Source organism: Rhinolophus ferrumequinum, chromosome 6, assembly GCF_004115265.2.
Source record: "Rhinolophus ferrumequinum isolate MPI-CBG mRhiFer1 chromosome 6, mRhiFer1_v1.p, whole genome shotgun sequence".
In the NCBI taxonomy this organism is placed as follows: Eukaryota; Metazoa; Chordata; class Mammalia; order Chiroptera; family Rhinolophidae; genus Rhinolophus; species Rhinolophus ferrumequinum.
The window spans coordinates 2,480,142-2,500,936 of record NC_046289.1 but is presented as its reverse complement, the minus strand read 5'-3'; the positions used below and the strand labels follow the sequence as shown (position 1 = coordinate 2,500,936).

General features: G+C 51.4%; 1 protein-coding gene across 5 annotated transcripts in view; it reads left to right on the top strand.

Moving 5' to 3' along the window:
- Positions 1-20,795, top strand: part of TECPR2 (tectonin beta-propeller repeat containing 2) — an 86,508-nt gene that overhangs the window by 26,184 nt on the left and 39,529 nt on the right. For all 5 annotated transcript variants that reach the window (XM_033108828.1, XM_033108825.1, XM_033108826.1 and 2 more), the window contains exons 6-13: positions 4,831-5,143; positions 7,368-7,500; positions 10,559-10,861; positions 11,768-12,768; positions 14,804-14,987; positions 16,800-16,973; positions 18,892-19,072; positions 20,186-20,327. In XM_033108828.1, coding sequence (XP_032964719.1) covers positions 4,831-5,143; positions 7,368-7,500; positions 10,559-10,861; positions 11,768-12,768; positions 14,804-14,987; positions 16,800-16,973; positions 18,892-19,072; positions 20,186-20,327 — 2,431 coding nt within the window. The remainder of the gene's footprint in view (positions 1-4,830; positions 5,144-7,367; positions 7,501-10,558; positions 10,862-11,767; positions 12,769-14,803; positions 14,988-16,799; positions 16,974-18,891; positions 19,073-20,185; positions 20,328-20,795) is intronic.

The following is a 20,795-nucleotide window of genomic DNA, read 5'->3' as shown; positions in this document are numbered from 1 at the left end:
GGCTGTCAGGTTTCCTAGGTTCCCGGGTTGCCACAGGCAAGCCCACAGAGGCTCGAAGCCTGGGCTTCCTGGCGGGCCCCCAGCCTGCCCAGGGTGCCTCATCCCGGTGTCAGACAGAGGAAGCATGCGTCCCTCTGCATGTGCGGCCACTCTGCCACGAGGGCCAGGGTCTGGGGAAGCCACGAGGCAGTCTGCTCTGTGCCCGCTCCTGTGCAGGCACCGCCCCTCACAGCCCTGACGAGCCAGCGTTTGCTGGGTGCCTCTGCCCTGTGTGTGCTGTGCAGGCTGTGGCACTCGGGGTAACTGGTAGGCAAGGCCGGTGTGAGCATGGAAACTTAGTGAGCTCAGCAGGAAGTCACCAGCAGTTGTGTGACCTGCTGTGGAGCAGCGTGTGCAGGGTGCTGTCTGCAGTCAGGCTTCTGAGCTGGCCAGGGGGAGGGAAGCCTTCCAGAAGGAGCGGGACCAGGGGCAGGAGTAGAATTAGCCAAGAGGAGAGGAGGGGGGTCTGGAAGGGGTGAAAGGTTCCAGGCTGAGAGGGTGTCCCTCTTGTGACCTGATGCCTGAAAGGAAAACAGTGACAAGGAGGGTTAGGCCAAGTGCACCTGCCTGCATCTGGGGGAGAGAAGGTGGCAGCAGCGTGTGGGGGCCATCCCCTATCCCCCCAAAGCATGCTTGTAGAACTCTGTGTGAAGGTTTGTGTGGGGGCAGGGTCCGTGGGGAGGGGGTTCATAGAGTGGGGGAGTTGACCCTCCTTATCCTGAGTCAGGTTAGAGGAGTGGAAGAGGCTGGGCAGCAGCTGGAGGAGTCCCCAGCAGAGGGGCCCCCGTGCCTACAGAGAATCACATGGGGGCAGACGGGCTGGGGGCAGGAGGAGAGGGTTGGGCGGCGTAGTGGAGAGGGGAGAGCAGGCTGACCTGGAAACGTGGGACTGGCACGCGTTGATGAGGACCGGCTGAGGCTGGTGGTGCCATCGGGAGAAGTCGGGTGAGGTCAGCCTCTGGTCCTCGCAGCTCCCATTATCCTGTGTCCCGTCCTTCACAGCAGCACAGTGGAACTTTATTCTCTTCTGTGTGGCAGCCCTTAGCTATGAAAAGACACTGCCATGCCAACCCTCGCTTCTGCTGAGAACCTCCTAATTCCATCAACAGTTTGGCCTGTTTATAGCAGAAATCTCCTTACTGGCCCCTGGCAAACACAGTGAAATTTGTAGCTTGGGCTTAGTGTTCTCAGGATGGGTCCTGGTTTCCTCTGCCGGTGCCACAGCTTCTGCCTGACGTTTTGTCCTGGCTTGGCTTTCAGGGTCCTACCGCAGTGTGTCTTTTTGGAAGGAAGGGGGAGTATAAAGAGAGCTTTACAAACCAGTTACCTTTCACATGGGTCGTATTCCCCACAGTCTTTGTCTTCCCACCTGGCCTTGTAATTGTTTTGTGAAATCTGAGCACTTTTCTGCGAGCCTCTCCTGGTGTCCGGTCCGGGCAGCGTTGATTAAAGATGGACTGTGTGCCAGGCACTGTTCCAGGACTCAGACACAAATGAATGTGTCCCCTTTCTCCAAGGATGGTCGGTGTCTTTTATAGAGCCTTAGAGAGGTGAGGGAGGACACAGAATAAATGGGAAAGTTCCAAGCTCTGTGTCTTCAATGCTGTCTTCTGTTGCGTGCTGGCATGTCCACCCGGGACGCCGGGCTTCGTTCAGCACGTGTGGGGTGAGAGCCTGCTGGGCAGCAGCACACAGCGCACACCGGGGACAGGTCTGTGCCCTCAAGCAAGAGAAATGTTGGGGCTGCAGTAAGCGCTGTGGAGGGAACAACGGGTGAACCATGGGGGGTGGGGGAGGGGCAGGAGGCTTCCCTTGGATAGAATGGTCGGGAAAGGCCTCCACAGGGAAGTTGTCTTTGAGCTGAAGCCTAAATAAAGCGTGAGAATAGCATCTGGTCTCGGAGCGTCAAATGCCACGGCCCGGGATCAGGCCAGGACTCTGGGTGTCCCAGGACTCAGGAGGGGACCGCAGTGACTGTGGGGATGTGGGTCGGGCAGGTGCCGGCCGGTGGGGGCACTCGGCGGTGGGCGATGAAGTGGTCCTCTTTGATCTGTGAGCCTCCTCAGGTCGGACAAACAATACATGTGTTACTGCCAGAAAATCTCAGACCCTCGCCATCCCCACACGTGTCATCTTTGTTCCCTGTTTCTGTGGCATTATGCATGTCAGGACCCTCTCCATACCTGTTGCCGTGTCGCCTGCAGTCCAGGCGTCAGGGACAGCCTGTTCCAACAGCGCATGCGTGCTGCAGTCCATGCTGGGTGTTGCAGTGTGACCTGTACCCCAGTCAGAGCCAGCGTCAAGTTCTGGGACAGTGTCACTGTCATGCCTGTCTGTTGACTTTTGGATATTGGGCTGCTGAGATTCTTGTCACGGCTTGGCTCATGCCCTACACCCGTCTCAGACTTTCATTCTCTCGTTTTGGCGTCCGCGTCCATGTTCAGCATTTCAGGTCTGTGGCACCATAAATCATACATAAAATTAGAAAACATTATTTTATGGCTAGAATGTATTAACCTAAAAGCACTCCTTTCATATTAATGTGGCCCATACAGGGAATGAATCACAGTAGATTTTTGAAAGTCATCAGTGATTTTTCTAGAAATCATCCTACCAAAACTAAGGAACTAGGTAAATTTATTTATGATTTTAGGATCCTACAGTGCTTAGACCTTAAAACTTAGGGTTCTGGGGTCCACTTCAGAATGACATCAGCAAGTGCTGCAGAATCACACTGCAGTGGGTGCAGTGGGGGCAGTGGTTGGTGGCCAGGTGGGGGGTTGAGGACCTTTGCACCCGGCCGGCTCTGGCTGGGTATTCCAACTTACCTGCTTTTTCCTGACCCACACGTTTCAGCACTTCCTTGGAGCCAGCCTCCCGCCAAGACCGTGCTCAGCATGTCCCTTTGCCCAGAGTGCCCATTCCCTTTTTCTCACCTGGTGATTGCCTGTGCAAGGGACCAGGGTCCAGCCTTCTCATGCCCCGGTCCGAACGTGTCCCCTTGTCTGTACTTCTCTGTGCGCAGCTTGAACCCCCATCCATGGCTCCGTTGGTGTTCCTTTTTGGTTTCACCATATCCTGCGTTCTTGTGCGGGGAGCAGGAGCTGTATTACAGTGACCACGCAATGGTGACATAGGTAGTTAGAGGTGGCTCCCAGCTGTGAGCACCTGCAGCCTCGTGCACGGAGTCGAGCTTTTGTGGGTACTTGTGATGTCACAATCATTGCTTCTTGTGCCTTTATAGGTTATGTCATTTAACCCTCACTTCACCTTTGAGGTGGGAATTATTATCCCTGGTTTACAGATGAGGAAACTGAGGTATAAAGAGGTTGCACACCACATAGGTATTAAATGTCAGGGCTGGAAAGTGAGCCCAGCTGTTGATCTAAAGCCCTCTTTCTGCTAGTCAAAATCAGAAATACTTTGGAACCAGCAGGACGTACAGTTGAACTGAAACTCTTCAATTGATCTCCGGTGGAAGGCTGAGATTTGGCAAAGATGTGGAGCAGGGACAACTCTTAGATTGCTGACGCAAGTGTAGGTTGGGACGATCACATTGAAAAATGTGAAATTGTCTCCAAACTTGAATTTGCTCTTACTCAGCAACCCAACAATTCCACTTCTGAACGCTCCTTGACAAACTCTTACACCTGTGTCCTGGGAGGTGATGTGCAGAATGTTCATAGCACATTCATAATGTGAGAAAGTGATTCAAATACCCATCGACAAGGGAGTGAGAAAATAAATAAAGTGTGGAATACTATATAGCAGTGAAAATGAAGGAGCTGCAGCTTTTTATCAGCAGGGATGGGTCTTAGAACTATAACTGAAATTAAAATCAAGTTTCAAAAGCATACAAAGAGCATCCAGTTGTTTTTTAATACAAATGAAAGACAGACAGTATTAAATGATGCAGTGTTTAGGGATACATGGCTGTGTGGCTAAACTAGCAATAAGAGCAAGGGAGTAGCAACCCAAAAGTCAGCCCGGTGTTCACACCAGGAGAACAGAGGGGGCAGGAGCTTCTAGGAGCAGGGGAGAGCAGCAATGCCACTGGTGGTTTATTTCCCAAGTTGAGGGATGCGTTCCCAGATATAGATTTCATTATTAGGCTTTAAACTTATATATATATAACATACATCTTTTTGTTTGTGTTAGATATTTCATGATTTTTTAAATAGGAAAAAGTACCACGCCTGGGGACTAGAAGGAAAATCTGGTCCCTCTGATGGTTTAGAGAAATTCTCAAAGGGCTGCCTTGGTCCTAAGATCAAGCTCACTCGTGGGGCTGCTGGAGTAAGCCCGGCAACCAGACGTGAGAAGGAGCAGGATTTCAGAGCAGGGAGAGGGTGGGCCAACCTGCATCTGTCACCTCCTGCCTCAGTTTCCTTTTCTCTAAAACGGGAGTTGTAATATTTTGCCTCACAGGGTGGTGGTGAAGATTAAACGAGAGTGTGGAGATAAAACGCCGAGTACAGCACGGGCCGCAGTGATTACACAGGAAATAATGACCTTGAAACCAGGAAGTGTGCTCATCGGGGCACACACCGGAAGTGTGCTCAGGGCACACAGCGCTGGGGGGTCTTAAGGAGTGTAAGACAGACCTTGTCCTTGGAGGCACAAGGATGACAATGTGGGTCAGTGAACAAGAGGAACGTAGAAAAGGGTTTGAAAAAAAATCAATCTTGTTTAGGCTTCGCCAAGAAATTCCTGTTATGGTGACCATCAGGATTGCCACAATCCCTTTAAATCAGTCTGTGTCTGTTTTTTCTTTTTCTCTTGTAATTTCAGCACTGGGAAATTTGGTGCTTGTTTTATACCAGGACTTTGTAAGCAAAGCGATCTAACCTTGTACGCATCGCGGCCAGGGCTCCGGCTGTGGAAGGCTGACATCCGTGGGACTGTTCAAGCCACGTTTATCTTAAAAGATGTCTTTGCCGGAGGAGTCAAGCCTTTTGAATTGTACCCACGTCTGGAATCCTGCGACAGGGGAAGTAGCAGCTTACCCGAGAAACACCTGGGGCTTGTTTCATGTTTCTTCCAAGAAGGCTGGGTGTTGAGTTGGAATGAATATAGTATTTACCTTCTCGACACCGTCAACCAGGTAAGCGAAGTGGCCCGACCACATCTCAACGTCTGAAGGCAAGGGAGTGCTTACCTGCCTCTCTGAATGCTGGAGGAAACAGTGCAGGTGCTGCTTTTTCCTCTGGGCCAGTCGAGGAAATCAGATGAAGCTTTGGCTATTTCTGTAGATTGGAAAAAAATACTTGGTTTGATACTCGTAGCCCTGCCTCCTGCCCAGAAATTGTGTGCGGGTTTTTTTTTGTATTTAAGCACAAAATGAGACTTGTTCTTCATAGTCTATTTGGATCATGCTTTTTCTGACTACCAAATGACTATGAGTGAATGTAATGAAAACTCAGGCATGACAGACACTAAACGAGTCACTTCGGAGCCCTCGCCTGGACGCCGCAGAGCGGCACAGGGGTTTCTCTCCAGCTTTCTTTCCACCTCCACCTTGTTCTTTTACCCAAATAGAGCCACATTACTTTGCCTTTTTTTTTACACTTTACTTAGTGATGTATCTTGGGTAACTTTCCAGGATCATTAAATCATGGTAGGAAACAATTTCTGTTTAAATCAGATATAACAGATGATTACCGTTAGATATAAGAACTTAAAACAACCAGCTGTTCCGTTTCAGTTCTCCTGTCTTCAGAGCAGAGCTTTTACTCTTTTGTGGGTAATTCCCACTGCCCATCCTCCACCCGCCCGTCCCGCTCACCTCCCCGCTCCTTGAAGCCAGCGGGCCTCTGACAGACACCCTTTTCTTTCACAAGCCGAGCTTCACTGTAGAAATTAAAGGGTTTTCTTATTTGGTGTGGGTCAACAGAAAATGAGATCATCTGCACCTCCCTGAAGCCTTACTAACTGTCCTCAGCCCTGCCTGGTGACGCAGGTGGCCCGGTGCGGCGGAGAGAAAGCTGACAGCAGAGGCAGGACGGGGCTGGAGCTTTGTCTTCTCGGGAGGCGTCGAGCCTGGTTCTGCCTCTGATCAGCAGCCCTCAGCTTCCTTACCTGGAACGTGGGATGGGAGGGGGGGCGGGTGGGGCCCTCAGGTACCTCTTAGCCCTGACTTTGTTTCTTTTCATAAGGAACATTGTGAAGGACGTCTTTGTGCTGTTCCCCAGTTACAGAGAACTTCACTTCTGCCAGCGCTCTTTGAATGCACGTGCTAATTGGTGGGGTGCAGACCCATGACTGCACGTCAGCTTCTCTCCTCTGAGCACTCCCCAGGGCTTTCTCCCGTGGGTGTGATTAACCTCATTCCATAGGCAGAGAAATGGAGACAGGGCTGTCCCCGAGCTGATGTGGTCACCACCAGGGTCTGAACATGCCGGCATGATCAGCAGTGTTCAGACTACTGGCGTGTTTCTCCCTGTCGGTCGGGAGTATTTAAGAATTAACAAAGAGCTCAGACCTTCTCTTCGACAGTGAACTGGTCTCTTATTTGCACTGTTGACTGAAAAGCAAAAAGTTTTTAAACATCAGTGCGGGCTCAGGAAGTCCTGTGTTTTGTTTGCTGTCTGCTTTGATGTGACATTAAAGGAACCCTCTGTCCCTTCATTTACTCATTCAGAACCGCTGTCGAGTGCATCCCAGTCTGTCCCACAGGACTTCACACGGGGAGGGTAGGCCTGTGGGCACATTATTCCAGCCCAGGGGTGACGTGCCAGACGGGGGCTGTATAAAGTGCAATGAGCGCTGACGAGTCCTGGGCATTGCCAAGGAGGTGTGAATGCTTCCCAAGGAGGTGGCATCTGAATCAAGTTGGAACTGCCCCAGGGAACAAGGGACAGGAAAAATATTCAAGCAGAGGCATGACGTCATGGAGGAACAGGGTGGGTTTGGACTGGTGGTTGTATGTACCTGAAACATGGACGAGGGCAGCCGGCCGGTTGTGTGAGGCCACAGGCCAGTCCCCCAGGAAGGGGAGCCCCCTGTTACAGAGAGTGGGGAGCAAGGGAGGACACGGTCCAGGGAGTGGCTGAGAGGTGTCCTGAGAGGTGGGGGACAGACTGCTTGCTTACTCCCATAAATTTACTGGCAAGGTGTTAACTCCACATCACCCATCTGTCAGCTGTTATCTGGCTTTGGATTCATTTACTCTGCGGAGTTCCCTGAAGTCGTCAAAACAAAGTGCAGGTACCCTCTGATTCGTCTGGGCTCCTACACATGTTCGTGTGCTCTGAACTATTACTGCTGCCAGGTTGTGTGAATTTTTTTTTTTTTTTTTTTTTTTTTTGCTTTTGTTTGTTTTTGGACAGGCCACAATTGCTGGTTTGGAAGGATCAGGTGATATCGTGTCTGTTTCCTGCACAGAACATGAAATATTTCTCTTAAAGGGAGATAGGAACATTATAAGAATTTCGAGCAGGCCTGAAGGACTAGCATCAATAGGTTTGTATTGGTTATAAATGTACTGTGTGTATGTGATTGCCATTTGTAATTTATAAAACCTACCATTTTGCTGGTTAAATGATTGTAGTCATCTAATCAAGGAGGGTGTCTCTGATTCGTAGCATATTGTTTGCAGTACTTTTCTTGAGGGTTACCTACTTGACGGCTTATGTCAGACAGAGTCCCCCGTTGGGTGGGGTTGCTCCCCTGGGTCTGGAAGATGGGAGGTCAGGGGAGTAGGAGGGACAACTCAGTGCCCACCTGACTGTTCTCTGCTAGTCTGGACCGCGTCTGGGATTAATGCTCCAAAAGACACAGATTTGCATAAGATTTTAGGACCTTCACATCTGTCATCTGGGATGTCTTTTACCCTTCACACAGTTTTCCCTTGTAGTATTATCTTCTGTGCCTTTGACTGTTTTTGTAATTGATATAAGCCCAAATTCTAATGAGCAGAGAATCTGGATATGTATTCCTGTGCGTACAGCCACGGTACTGTACGTGTTTGGGCTGGTCAGTGTCCTGTTGGTTCTCATCCATGAGTTCTCATCCATGTGCCCCCCTGCTTGCCGCACTCATGTGTGCGGACTGTGTTCCAGAGACTGCGCTAAGCACTTAACAGGCGCGATCTTACAAAACCCCCACAGCAGCCCCGTATGGAAGGCCCTGCGTCCACAGCTAAGGAAGCTGAGGCTTCGCAAGGTGCCATGAGGGTCCCACAGACACCACCACTGGGACGCGTGAGCCACACGCCGGGGGCACCTGTCTGGCCCCAGAGCCCCCACATGTGTGTGGCCTCTGAAGTTCACAGAGCAGTGTCACAGGCGTCCTGTTTGACTCTCCTAACAAACTTGTGGGAAACACGAGACCCGTCTCCCTGCTACTGCCGTCCCACCCAGGCCACCTTCCCACCTGGGGTTGGAGGGGCCTTGTCCCTTCCTGCTTGCCGTGCCCCTCTTGCCACCATGTATGGGGTGGTGGGCAGGGCTCCTCCAGTCCACTGCTGCCAGCTCCCCCACACTGCCCCGGTGCCCTGGACACATCAGACAGCACACGTGGGTGCCCCAAATGCAGCCTGCCTTGATTGGGGCACTGCCCTCTGCCCCATGCCTCTCCCATCCCCTGCACCCCACCCAGTGCAGGGGCCACTGCATTTGTGACACTTTCCCTGAGTGCCTCGGTTAAGTCCGTCACCCCGTGTCTTCACTGAGTTCCTGGGGCCTTTTTCCTACCGCTGCTTTGACTTCAGAGTTGTTTCCTTACCATTTGCCCTCACTAAACAAGGCATGTTTTGGTTGCGAGGATCTTGTGACTCACCCTCATGACCCTAACACAGCAGAGGGTCGGGATCAGAGACCTCAGTACATGTTTGGTAGTAAGGCGACTCCTCATCTTACAGGTTGGAAAACAGGATTGGGGTAGTGGGAGGTGAGCCCCAAACTACCGCTCAGATTTCTGCTTCGCCAGCATTTCTCTGCCTCACGTTAGTCAGAAGGTTGACCCTTTGCTGTAGCCGTGGGCTCGCTGGGGTTCCGTGGCATCTCTGCCCCAGGCCAGCTTCGCTGTTATTTCTCCTCTGTTCAGCGTCAGTTACGTCGGAGTAACTGCAGGAGGGCACGGGGTCCTGGATAGGAAGAGGCAGCTGACTGCAAACCTCCAGACCACAGAGGCAGCCCCGTGCCCTGCCCTTGGTCACAGGACGGGCCGCAGACTGCCCGGACCAGCCTTCATGGGACCTTACCGTAGCTTTTTACCTTTCTGCAATGTTAACGGGAAAAGAGAAAGAACAGTCTCACATTAGCTGGGTATTGCACACTTGGAAAAATGAAAATGTAGTAGGAGCTACCCTGGTACTAAATTATAATCTCTAAGAGATGGAGAGAAAGGGGAGTGAATTACCTCTTAAGTCACAGAGAGCAAGTTGGGATGAATGTTATTCCAAATCAGATTTCAAAAGAAAGGGAATGAGTTCTGACTTGAGTTTCTGAGCTGGGGCCCTTAGCAGTACAACGAGGGGCAGCTTGCAGAAGAGAAGTGACATAGAGCCCTGAGGCTGAGCCCAAGACCCCTACTGTCCGCAAGGCCCTTCTGCAGTGACACATTGTATCTGCACGGTCCACACATGGCTGCTGAGCACTTAACATGTGGCGAGTGCAACTGAGGAACTGAATTTTAAGTTTCATTTTAATTCATTGGCATTTAAATAGCTACATGGCTAGTGGCTACTATACTGGACAGTGCAGCTCTGCACGCGATCTGCCTATAGCTTGTGGAATCGTCAGGTCACTCCCCTGCCCTAGGCTTCACTGTGCAGGGTCCTGCTCTTCTAGTCCCCAGTGTGTGCTCTGGAGGCTGCAGTCTGCCCCTGACCACCAGCAGAGAGCAGGAGTCCCCGACTCTCCGGGTGATGGCCGTGTGTGAGCCCCTAGAACGGTGTCCATCCGGCACACAGTAGACACTCCATAACAGAAGGATGGCTGAGTGGGTCACCATGGCCTGCGGTCCTGTGTTGAGGGGACTATGGCTAGAACCAGCCTGGCCGGCTGTTGGTCATGGGGACAGAGCACAGGACGAGACATTCTGCCATCCACTTCTCACTCTGCCCTCTGCTTACCCAGGACGCTGACTGCTTTAATGAACTTAAGTCCGTCCTAGTGGAAACTTACCTTCCCCTCCATAAAACCTGAGAAATGTAATTACAGGTGCACACGTCTTTTTCAAGTGCCCTTTGAGTAATATTGAAGGTGTTCAAGGCATAGGATGAGTATGCGATCGCTTTGAGCCCTTTGGATTTGTGAGTCAAAGTGAGACCTGCTCCGTCCTTAGTGGCAGTCCCTTCCTGTCGAGTTATTTACAAGACAGCGGTGGTGACTTACTGGTCTTGGCAATGAGCTTCCTGGAGGACAGAAGCCGTTTGTTGGCATCTTTTGTGCGATTCTGTCGTTTCACTAGTTCTTTGGATTCAGCAGGCTGGTATTTAGGGCAGGATAGTATGAATAAGAAAGAGCACGTCACCCTCTCAGATAACCAGCACTGAAACCAGAGTCTTCTCTCTCAGTGCGAGACGGTCTGGAGCCGCCGGGATGCGCAGAGCAGGCCCACGTGCAGCGTGTGGAGAAGCCAGCGGGGGCCACGGCTTCTGAGACCAGGCTCAGGGGCACGTCCGTGGCCAGTGAGCCACGGAGCAGGAGCAGCTCGCTCAACTCCACCGACAGCGGCTCAGGGCCCCTGATAGCCCCGGAGTCGGGCAAGGGAGGCCAGCCCGCCACGCAGAGGTTCAGCGTGATCAGCTCGGAAGACTTCGACCAGGAGCTTGTCGTGAAGCCTCTCAGAGTGAAAAAGAAGAAGCGGAAGAAGACAGGTAGGTCTGTGCAGAGCCTCGCCGGCCCTCCCGCTCAGGGCCTTCGGGGACGCTGCTTGTCCTGTGTGAGCACGTACCATTTCACGGACAGCACTTGCATCCCTTCCTCTGAGGAGCTGTACCGTGAGTGAAATGTGGTGTGTGTTACACGCACACGTGAAGCACATACATCCCTTCCTCTGAGGAGCTGTACCGTGAGTGAAATGTGGTGTGTGTTATACCACACGTGAAGCACATGCATCCCCTCCTCTGAGGAGCTGTACCGTGAAATGGGGTATGTCATATGCACACGTAAAGTGTCTCTGTAAGGTTCAGTGACATACCTGTGTGCTCAGCACCCTGCCTAATAGGCCTGGGTTTTCTACTTTTCAATATTTCAATAAAAATTTTGGTTTATTCATGAATACTGTTCATTAGACCTGAGGGTCTGTGAACCTGGAGGGAAAGTCATGGAAACAAGACTTACGCTGGTACTTAGATGACTCATTTTATGTTTACTGTTGGATGTGTTACTGGATATGGGCTTTAATGTTGAATATCTAACTTTTGACTCCTTGGTCTCTGTTTAGCCTCTTTCACTAAAGATCACTACAGTATTGAAGGAAACTGTTTCGGATTCCTAAGCATTTTAATAATTTTTTAAAATTGGTCTGTGATCCATTTGTTCCTTTTTTCCCCTCATTTAACATTTTGTGAGTGAGGCCTCAGAGTCCATCATGTGTGAGATATTTGCATCCACTTAAAACATCCCCACGTTGGGATAGTTTGTATTTAAGAGATTTATTCTTCATCCATTAAAACATCCTTCATTTAAAATGTATTTTTTCTTAAGCCAAAATTTTGGTTTTTAATTCGTGCCTTTGTGTAGAGCCATACCTCATTTTAAACGTTCTTGTTTTAAATTAGAAGGCAGAAGCAGGACCGCCTGCCACAGCTCCCTTGATTCGACTCCCTGCTGTGAATTTCCTGGTGACAGCCCCCAGTCCCTCCACACAGACCTGCTGTCCTTGACCTCAAGTTTGGGCAGCACCGTGGACCATCTGAGCACAGAGTCTCCCGACCAGGAGAGCAACCTCAGCAGCGATGCCAGTGGTGTCCTGCAGGAGAATCATGACCCGGAAGCGTTTAGTATCCTGGAGGGGCCTGAACCCGCCCCTGACTTGCTGAGTGAAGAAGATGACAGTAGGACGGGAAGCTCAGGCCTTAACCTGGCAGGCGAGCCCGAGCCACGCAGTGGGCTGTCGCATTCGATCTCACAGGCGGGGCGAGGCGGAGGCTTGGATGGAAGTGACCTCACAGAACTCGAGGAGCCTTGTCCTGCGGACGATGGACTGAGTGGCAGACAGTCACCCTGCCGAGAACAAGACAGCTCTGCTGAGGCCCAGGAGGTGGGGGGCTGGGAGCCTGATGACCCCCAAGGCACATTTTCTGAAGCACCCCTCCTGGACTCACTCCCAGTGCCTTCCAGCCTCAGTTGGGCCCCCAGTGCTGAGGGGTGGCTGCTGGGGACCAGAGCTGACGAGAGCAGCACCGAGAAGCCCAGCGAAGAGCAGGGCTTCCTAGGCCACGTGGGGGCCCCTGGCCACCTCGGCTCAAATCCCTGGCACACTGTCCCTGATGATGATGTGGACCAGCAAGCAGTGGTCACTTCTGAATGTAACTTGGGAAGGGTGGGCAGACAGCTGGCTCCACTGGGCTCTACCGTGTCAGCCAGTGCCCACGAGCCTCACCTCGAGCAGCCTTCACGGGACCAGGCGTTGACATCCAGCGATGAGGAGGACATCTATGCCCACGGGCTGCCCTCTTCATCCTCGGAGATGAGCGTGACAGATCTTGGAGGCAGTCGCTCCCCACAGGACCTGAGCCAGCCAGCCGCTGATGACACTGGGCTGCTAAAGTCAGATCAGGTGTGAGGGCTTCTTTCTTAAGGGAAGTCATTGGCACACTGATTATTTTTCTTCTGATGGAAAGAAATTATATTTCTCCCGCAAAACCTGTAGGCCACATGTTTTGAAGTCTGGGTTTGGGGGGTTTCTGACGCAGGGACCTTGAATGGCTGGTCTAGTGCTGCCCTCCGTGGCCTTGCTCAGGAACCCACTTCACCAGCAGCAGCAGGGTTGCATCTTGTCCGGCATAGGCGCTTTGTGGTAGTCATCTCCAGGAAGGGCTGACTGGGCCCCGGGGCCATTCCAGAAAACTGCGGGGCAGAGGGCTACACACTTGTGGTGGGGAAGGCTCTGAGCAGGTGGGAGGCGGAGGGAGCCAGCGGCAAGACCCTGGTCCCTCAGACTGCTGTGTCCTCAGCCAGAGGCAAAGAAGAAACCAGGCTTGGGGTCCAGTGTCCTGCGGGTCCACCTAGCCCACGTACCCAGGAGGTGATCATTGACTGTTCTTGGGCATTTTATAGAAGCAAGTGATTGTTAGGAAGTGCTTACTTTCTTCAGCAAGTAATTATTGTTAGAGGTACTTGGTTTCAGAATGAACTGTGTGTTGTAACTTTTCCTACTAAGTAGACATGAGGTGTGGGTTATGAGTGAGAACTTACAGCTCCGTGTGCTTTCCCCCCATGTACCGCTGGGTCTTCCCGTGCTAATTGTGACATTTAGGCAGCTCTCGCGTGAGCCAGGCGCCATGCTAAGCATTTCACGAGTTTAGCTCATTTACTTCTACAGAAACAAAACAAGCGAGGAAGTAGGTACCGTTGTGGTCCCCGTTTCACAGAGGAGGAAACTGAGACTCAGGACAGTTGAATGGCTTGCACGGGTCGGAGCAAGGGCAGGGCTGGCCCCGGGACCCCCCCTCAGCCTCTGCTGCCCAGCCTCGAGAGAGATACGCCCTGCTTGCCTGTTTTGAGGCAGAATGCAAAAAGGCTAGGCCTCTGGCTCCTGCATCCTTTCTTGGTCACCCAGGCTGCCAGGCTGCCCTTGGTGGCAGGGGCCTGCTGATCGTGGATCTCAGTCTCAGGGAGGAGCCAGACACGAGTGCCCATCATCTTATTGAGTGGGTCTCGGCTGGTGATGAGCAAGGCGCAGGACTGTGGGAAGTCAGGGGTGCCCGCCCAGTGCCAGCATTACCAGGAAGATGGGTCTGTGGGGGAGGCCCATGGGGATTCTAGGCCAGAATTTTAGAAGAGCCCTTCCCCAGGGACAGGGAGCCTGGCACTTTGAGGACCTGTCCCCTGCCTTCAAGCCCCCCGCCCCAGCTCCTTCAGGGAGCTGGAAAGCCAGGAAATTGAGGGGGGTGAGAGTTGTGCGGGTGGATAAGGCTTGTTATGGTGAGCAGAACCAGAATGCAAAGGGCAGGGTACCATTCTCTTTGAAGCAGTTAACTTCCATATGTGGGAAATTGTGCAAATACATTGACTTCTTTTGCAGTTTCTTTTGTCGAAGTGCAAAAACTTTATTTAGTTTCATTTTTAAAAGAATCCCAGCAAACTGCACTTTACGCTACAAATTCAGTCGGGCAGAGCGTCCGGGCCAGGTTTCCATCAGCCACATGGTGTGTCTGGGCCCGGTGATTGGAACAATGCTTGAGAAAATGTGGGAAAGCAGATAGTGGTGTGCTGCTTCTCCTCACGCATCTGTGATGATATTACGTACAAAACATCAATTTGCGTGCATGTGTTCAAGAACATGTGTGAAGTGAGGTATGTCTGTAGAGTGAAGCCAGATCCTTTTAATGTAAGCATTACGTTATGTCATAATACAACCAAGTGTTATTCAGGCATGCTATGAGGCCCAGAGGGGACAACAGCTCCCATTTCGGAATGCTTCTATTAGAGCATGGCCCAAAGATAGCGGGGGCGGCTCTCTGCATGGCTTCTGGAAGATCCTTTCAGCTCTGACTTCAGTGGTATCCGCACGCTTTTCTTGTGGACAACAGTACAGCAAATGCAGTGAGTGTGTCAATTCCGCAGCACTCACCAGGCTCTGTCCTTGTTAGTTTGCAGAAAGCTGGATGGGCTACTCTGGCCCCGGCTATGGCATACTAAGCTTGGTGGTCTCCGAGAAGTACATTTGGTGCCTGGACTACAAAGGTGGCCTGTTCTGCAGTGCGTTGCCAGGCGCTGGGCTGCGCTGGCAGAAGTTTGAAGACGCTGTCCAGCAGGTGGCAGTCTCACCCTCAGGTTCGACTCCCCTGCCCCGCATCCCGACCCAGGTGGAGCCCCCTTAGCACCGGCTCCCCGCAGCAACTCCAGCCATTCAAGACGTGCCTTTCCCACTAGGGTGAGGGGTTTTCTCCAAAGAACACGAATTGCTTTGCTGGATATCAGTTAGTAAATAGTGCTCATGTATGTTCGATTTGAGGTTTTGGTTTTTTATTAATTGCAGTGGTAACACATGAACATGTTGTTTGTAAACTATACAAATAGCTTGAATTTTGAAAAATATTAACATACTAACTCCTTATAAAAATAGAATGTGTTTCTGTTTCTTAGTGTTGCTTTAAGGCAGCTTGAACTAGTGAAGATGGGCCCGTGCATATGTTGGGTGTGTTCCGACTATTTGGTTTCCTTTTTAGAAATATTTTTAAATGAGCTATCTACAGTCTTTGGGTGGGTAATCTACTCCCGGAATGTAAAAAGAAAAGGCATTCATTCTCTCATGCCGTGAGGAAGCCATTTTTAGCGATCTATTGCAACAGACATTTCCTGAAGGAGGTTCTGCTTGAATGAAATACCTGCCCTATCTTCTCCCCTGCTTTGTCCTGTTGGTCACTACACCTGTTTGGGGGGTAGACAGGTAGCACAAGTGTGTTCATGTGTTTCTTTGCCTTGTAGTTCCTGGTGCACGGTTAGGACATTGGAAGGAAAGTCAGAGGAAACCGAGTCTGTGACCTCAGACCGGTCCTCAGTGGCTTCACGATGGAGTTCCCTTAACTCTCCCTGGTCTCTGTCACTATTTAAAATACCAGTTTGTTCAGGGTTTCTTTGTTTTATGTCTTCGCTTATTTGAAAAATATTTCTCCTTAGAAACTGAGACAATAACCTATTCCATTAGCTACATTGTGTAATTGTGCGTTTTAATTCTTTTCCTGTCGTTTACCTTTGGGTCTGTCTCCCCAGCCACTTAGAAACTTTGGTTCTTTCCTGATTATATTAATTACCTTGTGTTTCCAAACCGTTCAGTCCCTTGTTGCTCTAGTAATAACTCTTGTCTCCACCAGGTTAGCATTCTGGGCTGAGATGGCCTTGGGGCCACATCCTCAGTGGGCAGCAGGGCCCTGTGCCCTGTGGCCATCTGTCCTGCTGCCACCCGTCCTCCAGCTCCTCGTCAGTCCCTCTGGTCCAGCCCATCTGTGCTCTGGTGGCTCTCGGGCCTGCCTGCAGCTCCTTACACTTCAGTGCATGGCCTGTGCCACACGCTCCATCTACAGAGAGTACACCCTGGCTTCCCTTCCTCCCTCCCTCCCCTCCTTCATCTCTGTCAGAATCCCTCTCTGAGTGAAGAAAGCACAGCCCAGCTCATATGCTTCCTTTTCATGTCTCTTGTCCATGTGAGACATGACTGGTCCAGAAGTGACCCTGCAGGACCCCCAGCCTCTCTCAGGACACTGGTTGTGCCTCACGGTGCTTCCTTTCTGGGGCCTCATCTCGGCACGCTAACGTGTCACCCTGCTCATATTCTGAGATGGGCGCCCGTGAGCTGCCTGGCCCTGTGTTCTGGGTCTTGCTCCTCCAGCCTTCCTAACAGCCTCTAAGGCGGGCGTGAGCCCCTGTCACAGATGAGGAAATGAGGCTTGGAGACGTTAAGTGATGTGATGGCCGGAGCCACACAGCTGCCTTCACACCTGGGTGCTTCAGTCTCTTTCCACAGGTGGGGTGGGAGCAAAGGGTGGCGTGTTTTAGAAATCTCTGTCCCCGCACCCCAAATGAAGTCTTCTGTATAAGTAATTCTCAGTATTTTTTGGATGGTGAATAGAATTTTGATTTCCACAGGAGCCCTTCTCTGGAAGATTGAACAGAAATCTAACCGAGCTTTTGCTTGTGGAAAAGTGACCATCAGGGGGAAGCGGCACTGGTACGAAGCTCTGCCCCAGGCCGTGTTTGTGGCGCTGAGTGATGACACAGCCTGGGTCATCAGGACCAATGGAGACCTGTACCTGCAGACAGGTAACTGAGGTGGGGCTCGGGTGCCGTGGGTCCTGATGCAATGGCTGCGTCCTGCTCCTCGCTTGGTTAGTGGCAGACTTAGAACAGTCACAAGGACTGAGAGGCTAAAAATCTCTTTAAATTAACAGACTTAGAAAATATTTGCCTTTGGAATACTCTGCTACTGACTCAGATTCCACCCAGGACAGATTTAGGGCAGGAATTAATAGGATTGTTTAGTGAGATGCAGACAGGGTCTTATTCTCCTGCTGGCTAACCATCACTTACCCCGTGGTATCAGATCTTAACAGGAAAGAATAACAGAGGTGACATTAGAGCCATTTTCCCTAGAGCTTATGGCTCGATTTTTCAGCCAGGTCAGAGCCCTGCTTCTCTACACTTATTTACATGTGGGCCAGGAGAAAACAACGAGAAATAATTTGCTCTAAACAGCAGTTCAACTTGTCCTAGGAAACTGCCCTGAGGGGATCCTTTAGCTTCTATAAGAGACGCAGTGGAACTTGTTTATTAAAAATAAACTGTAATGAGAGTCAGTGTTTATGGGCTGTCAGCAAAATGGGATATGAGTTTCCCAAAGCAGTGTGATTTATCCGTGGCTGGGAAGGGTTATGGGCACGAGCTCTTTTCTGGTTGTCAAGAGGCCATATTGGATTTTTGTAGAAATCAATCTTGTAACCATTTCACGTTGCTGATGCCAAGAGAATGTTTTAATCTCTGTTGTGAACTGTCAGCCAGGGCTGCTTCTCTGAGACTGACAGCTCTCGCACATCTGGCTCTCTCCCAGATGTGTGGGATGGCATGTCCTCGCAGCTCCTGCCTGAGGTCTGGGGCAGCCTCCTGGGATCCGGGCCACGTGCCACCCTGCTCTCTCCAGCCCACTTCCTGTGTCTCTCTTCAAGTAAAAATAGCTCTGGAAAGGCATGTGCACATCCAACTGCCAGGGGCGTTTGCATTTCGTTCCCGGTGGGGAAATGGGGTGCTTCTGGCCTGGGGGTGAAGAGCAGTTACCTCCTAACCCGCAGTGCCGGAGCCATCACCAGGCCGTGGTTTCAGATGACCCGCATCGCACCCATGCCTCCTGGGCTAGGGCCTCGGGCCGGCCCGAGAGTCCATGCTGTGTGAAGTCTTCAGGTGCTTCCCGCCTCATTGCACAGGGACACGCACCCAAGGACGGCGATGCCACAGGGTGCTCGTGTGATCAGCTGGGAGCACCCTGGGATACGCAGACCTAACAGCAGGCTGTGGCCATGGAACATGGCGTTTTAGGTGATAGCTGTTCTGCCAGCTCCCCTGGCAGTGGCTTTCATCCCCTTAGACGGAGGCTGCAAGGAGGCAGGGAGGCTGAGCCCTGGCCCTTCCACAGCCTTGAATGCCATTCATCTAGGAGATCCAGGGTTTGCATTTTAGCAGTAGACCCCTCCCCACACACACACACACCAGGTAAAAGCAGGGAGAGAAGACTGCTGTGTTGGAGGTCCTCTCAGAGGCTAGCTGAGGCCGCAGATGCCAGCCGGTCCAGTGGCACTGCGGCCCCTCTGCTCACCCTGCAGCTCCAGAGGCACAGCCATCGGCAGGGAAGGCGTCTCAGCGCAGCTGCTGGCGGCCCAGGCCCTCTGGCTCAGGGGTTGAGCTGCTTTCCTGCTTTGGGCTTTCATGGTCTTTCAGGACGTCATCAGAGACACGAGAGAATTCTGAATGGTTATTCCTTCTGTTTTCAAAGAGCATCTGAAAATGCTTCAGATAAGATGTTACATTTAAGTACAATTTAAGCATTGTATGTTGAGTAGACCTTTAAAAAAAAAAACTTACAAAAGAATATAACAAAATACCAAAACAGACAAGAAGTAAACAGAATAAAAACGAGGTGTGAAGTCCTCACTGTGTGCCTTTGGGGGCTTCCTGTCTGTCTCCCTGGCAGGTCTCAGCGTGGATCGCCCCTGTGCCAGAGCCATAAAGGTCGACTGTCCGTACCCCCTGTCCCAGGTCACAGCCCGGAACAGCGTGGTGTGGGCGCTGACTGAACAGAGAGCCCTCCTGTACCGGGAGGGTGTGAGCAGCTTCTGTCCAGAAGGGGAGCAGTGGAAATGTGACATCGTCAGGTATCAGTCGGGAGGGGCTGGGACATCTTTAGCCTGGTTTGTCCCACCTCCGTTCTTTGTCAGCTGGGCTCCCCTTTCCTGGGCACAGCTGGTTCCCTGAAGGTTTCTATGGTTACAGTGTTCTCTGCAGCCGTCAGGGCCATTTTGAGCAGCCTGACATTGGAGACGCCTTGTGCCTGCCTCTGACCGGCACACTGGACGTTGGGTCAAAGCTCAGCTTTTTAAAATGCTGCTGTCTCTTGCGTAACCTCGAGCCAGTCTCCTGACCAGCTCTTTGCAGAACGGCCCAGTGTCAGGGAGCTTCTGTTTAGAACTTCAGATGGTTTAGTAAGGCCAGATCTTTCTCTTTATTGTTGTCCTAGTCAGTTGAAACTGATCTCTGAATTGTCATGTACTTGATTACATTATGCCATTTAAAATTTTAATTACAGAATTACTGTCAAATCATTTTGCTAATGTGAAGTTATTAACAGTCCTTAGAAAAATTAGGTTAGGATATTCTTGTTTGAATTTAGAAACACAGGAAACTTGAGTGAGTCGCTCTTGTGGGCCAGACAGTGCTGGGCTGGGTGTGCAGAGAAGACTCAGCCACAGCCCTGCCCTCACGGAGTTCCCAGTGACTGACCGGCCGGTTAGTGCACATGGTCCTAAACCAGACAGCGGGACACGGAGCACCGAGGGCACCTTGGCTACACCGGCAGAGGCGGGGCCTCGAGGCCAGTGAGGATGTCACCAGATAGGCGGGTGGGGGAAGGGTACTGCCCAAAGAGAGGCAGCGTCTGCCCAGCTGCAGCTGCTTGGTGTAGCCTGGCATGCGGGGTGGGGGGGTCCCGGTCACTTCATTGGTGAGGGAGCGGGTAGTGAGGTAGAGGTGCTCAGGGGCCCTGAATTCGAATGTGCCTGCTCACTGTTGTCCTATCATTCTGGGTCTTCATGTTGCAGAATCTGCAACACATTTGAACAATTTATTTTGCACAGTAATTTCACTCAAAACTCAGGCTTCCTTCCTTGGAACTTGTGGGAGGGGCGCGTCTCTTCTCCCAGGCCAAACTCCCCAGAAGACACGATGTGGGCTGGGGGCTCTGACGCCCCTGTCCTCCTCGTTGTTTTCAGTGAACGGCAAGCTCTGGAACCTGTCTGTGTAACGCTCGGGGACCAGCAGACTCTGTGGGCCCTGGACATCCACGGACACCTGTGGTTCAGAACCGGCATCGTTTCCAAAAAGCCCCAAGGAGATGATGACCATTGGTGGCAAGTAGGTGTCCAGCTCCAGGGAGGCATGCCAGGGGTCGCCCTGCGTCGGGAATTCTGCTCCCCCTTTAAATAAAGCCCCTCTTTTTTCCTTAAAGACATTGAGGAGGTTGGGTTAAATCAGCAGTCTTCATGTTAACTATTTGATGAATTAGACTGCTGTATTTGAGCATATTAGAAACATCAAGGACTTTTCATCTGAGTAAGTAACTTGTAAAGCTCCCTTTGCTTAAATACGCAGGCTCTGTTTATTTATTTAGGTGTTGCTTAGAAATCGATCATTGTATGTTAAATAAACACATGGCATCCATTGGAAGACCTAGGTAAGCATGATGCTTAATTCAGAACAAATGTGCTAAGAGACTAGACGGTAGGTTTGGAAAATCCAACCCACAATTAAAATGCATCTCTCTCTGCTTGTTCAAAAGGCCTCTGTGTGAGTGTCTTTCAACAGAGAAAGGAGACTTTCCCC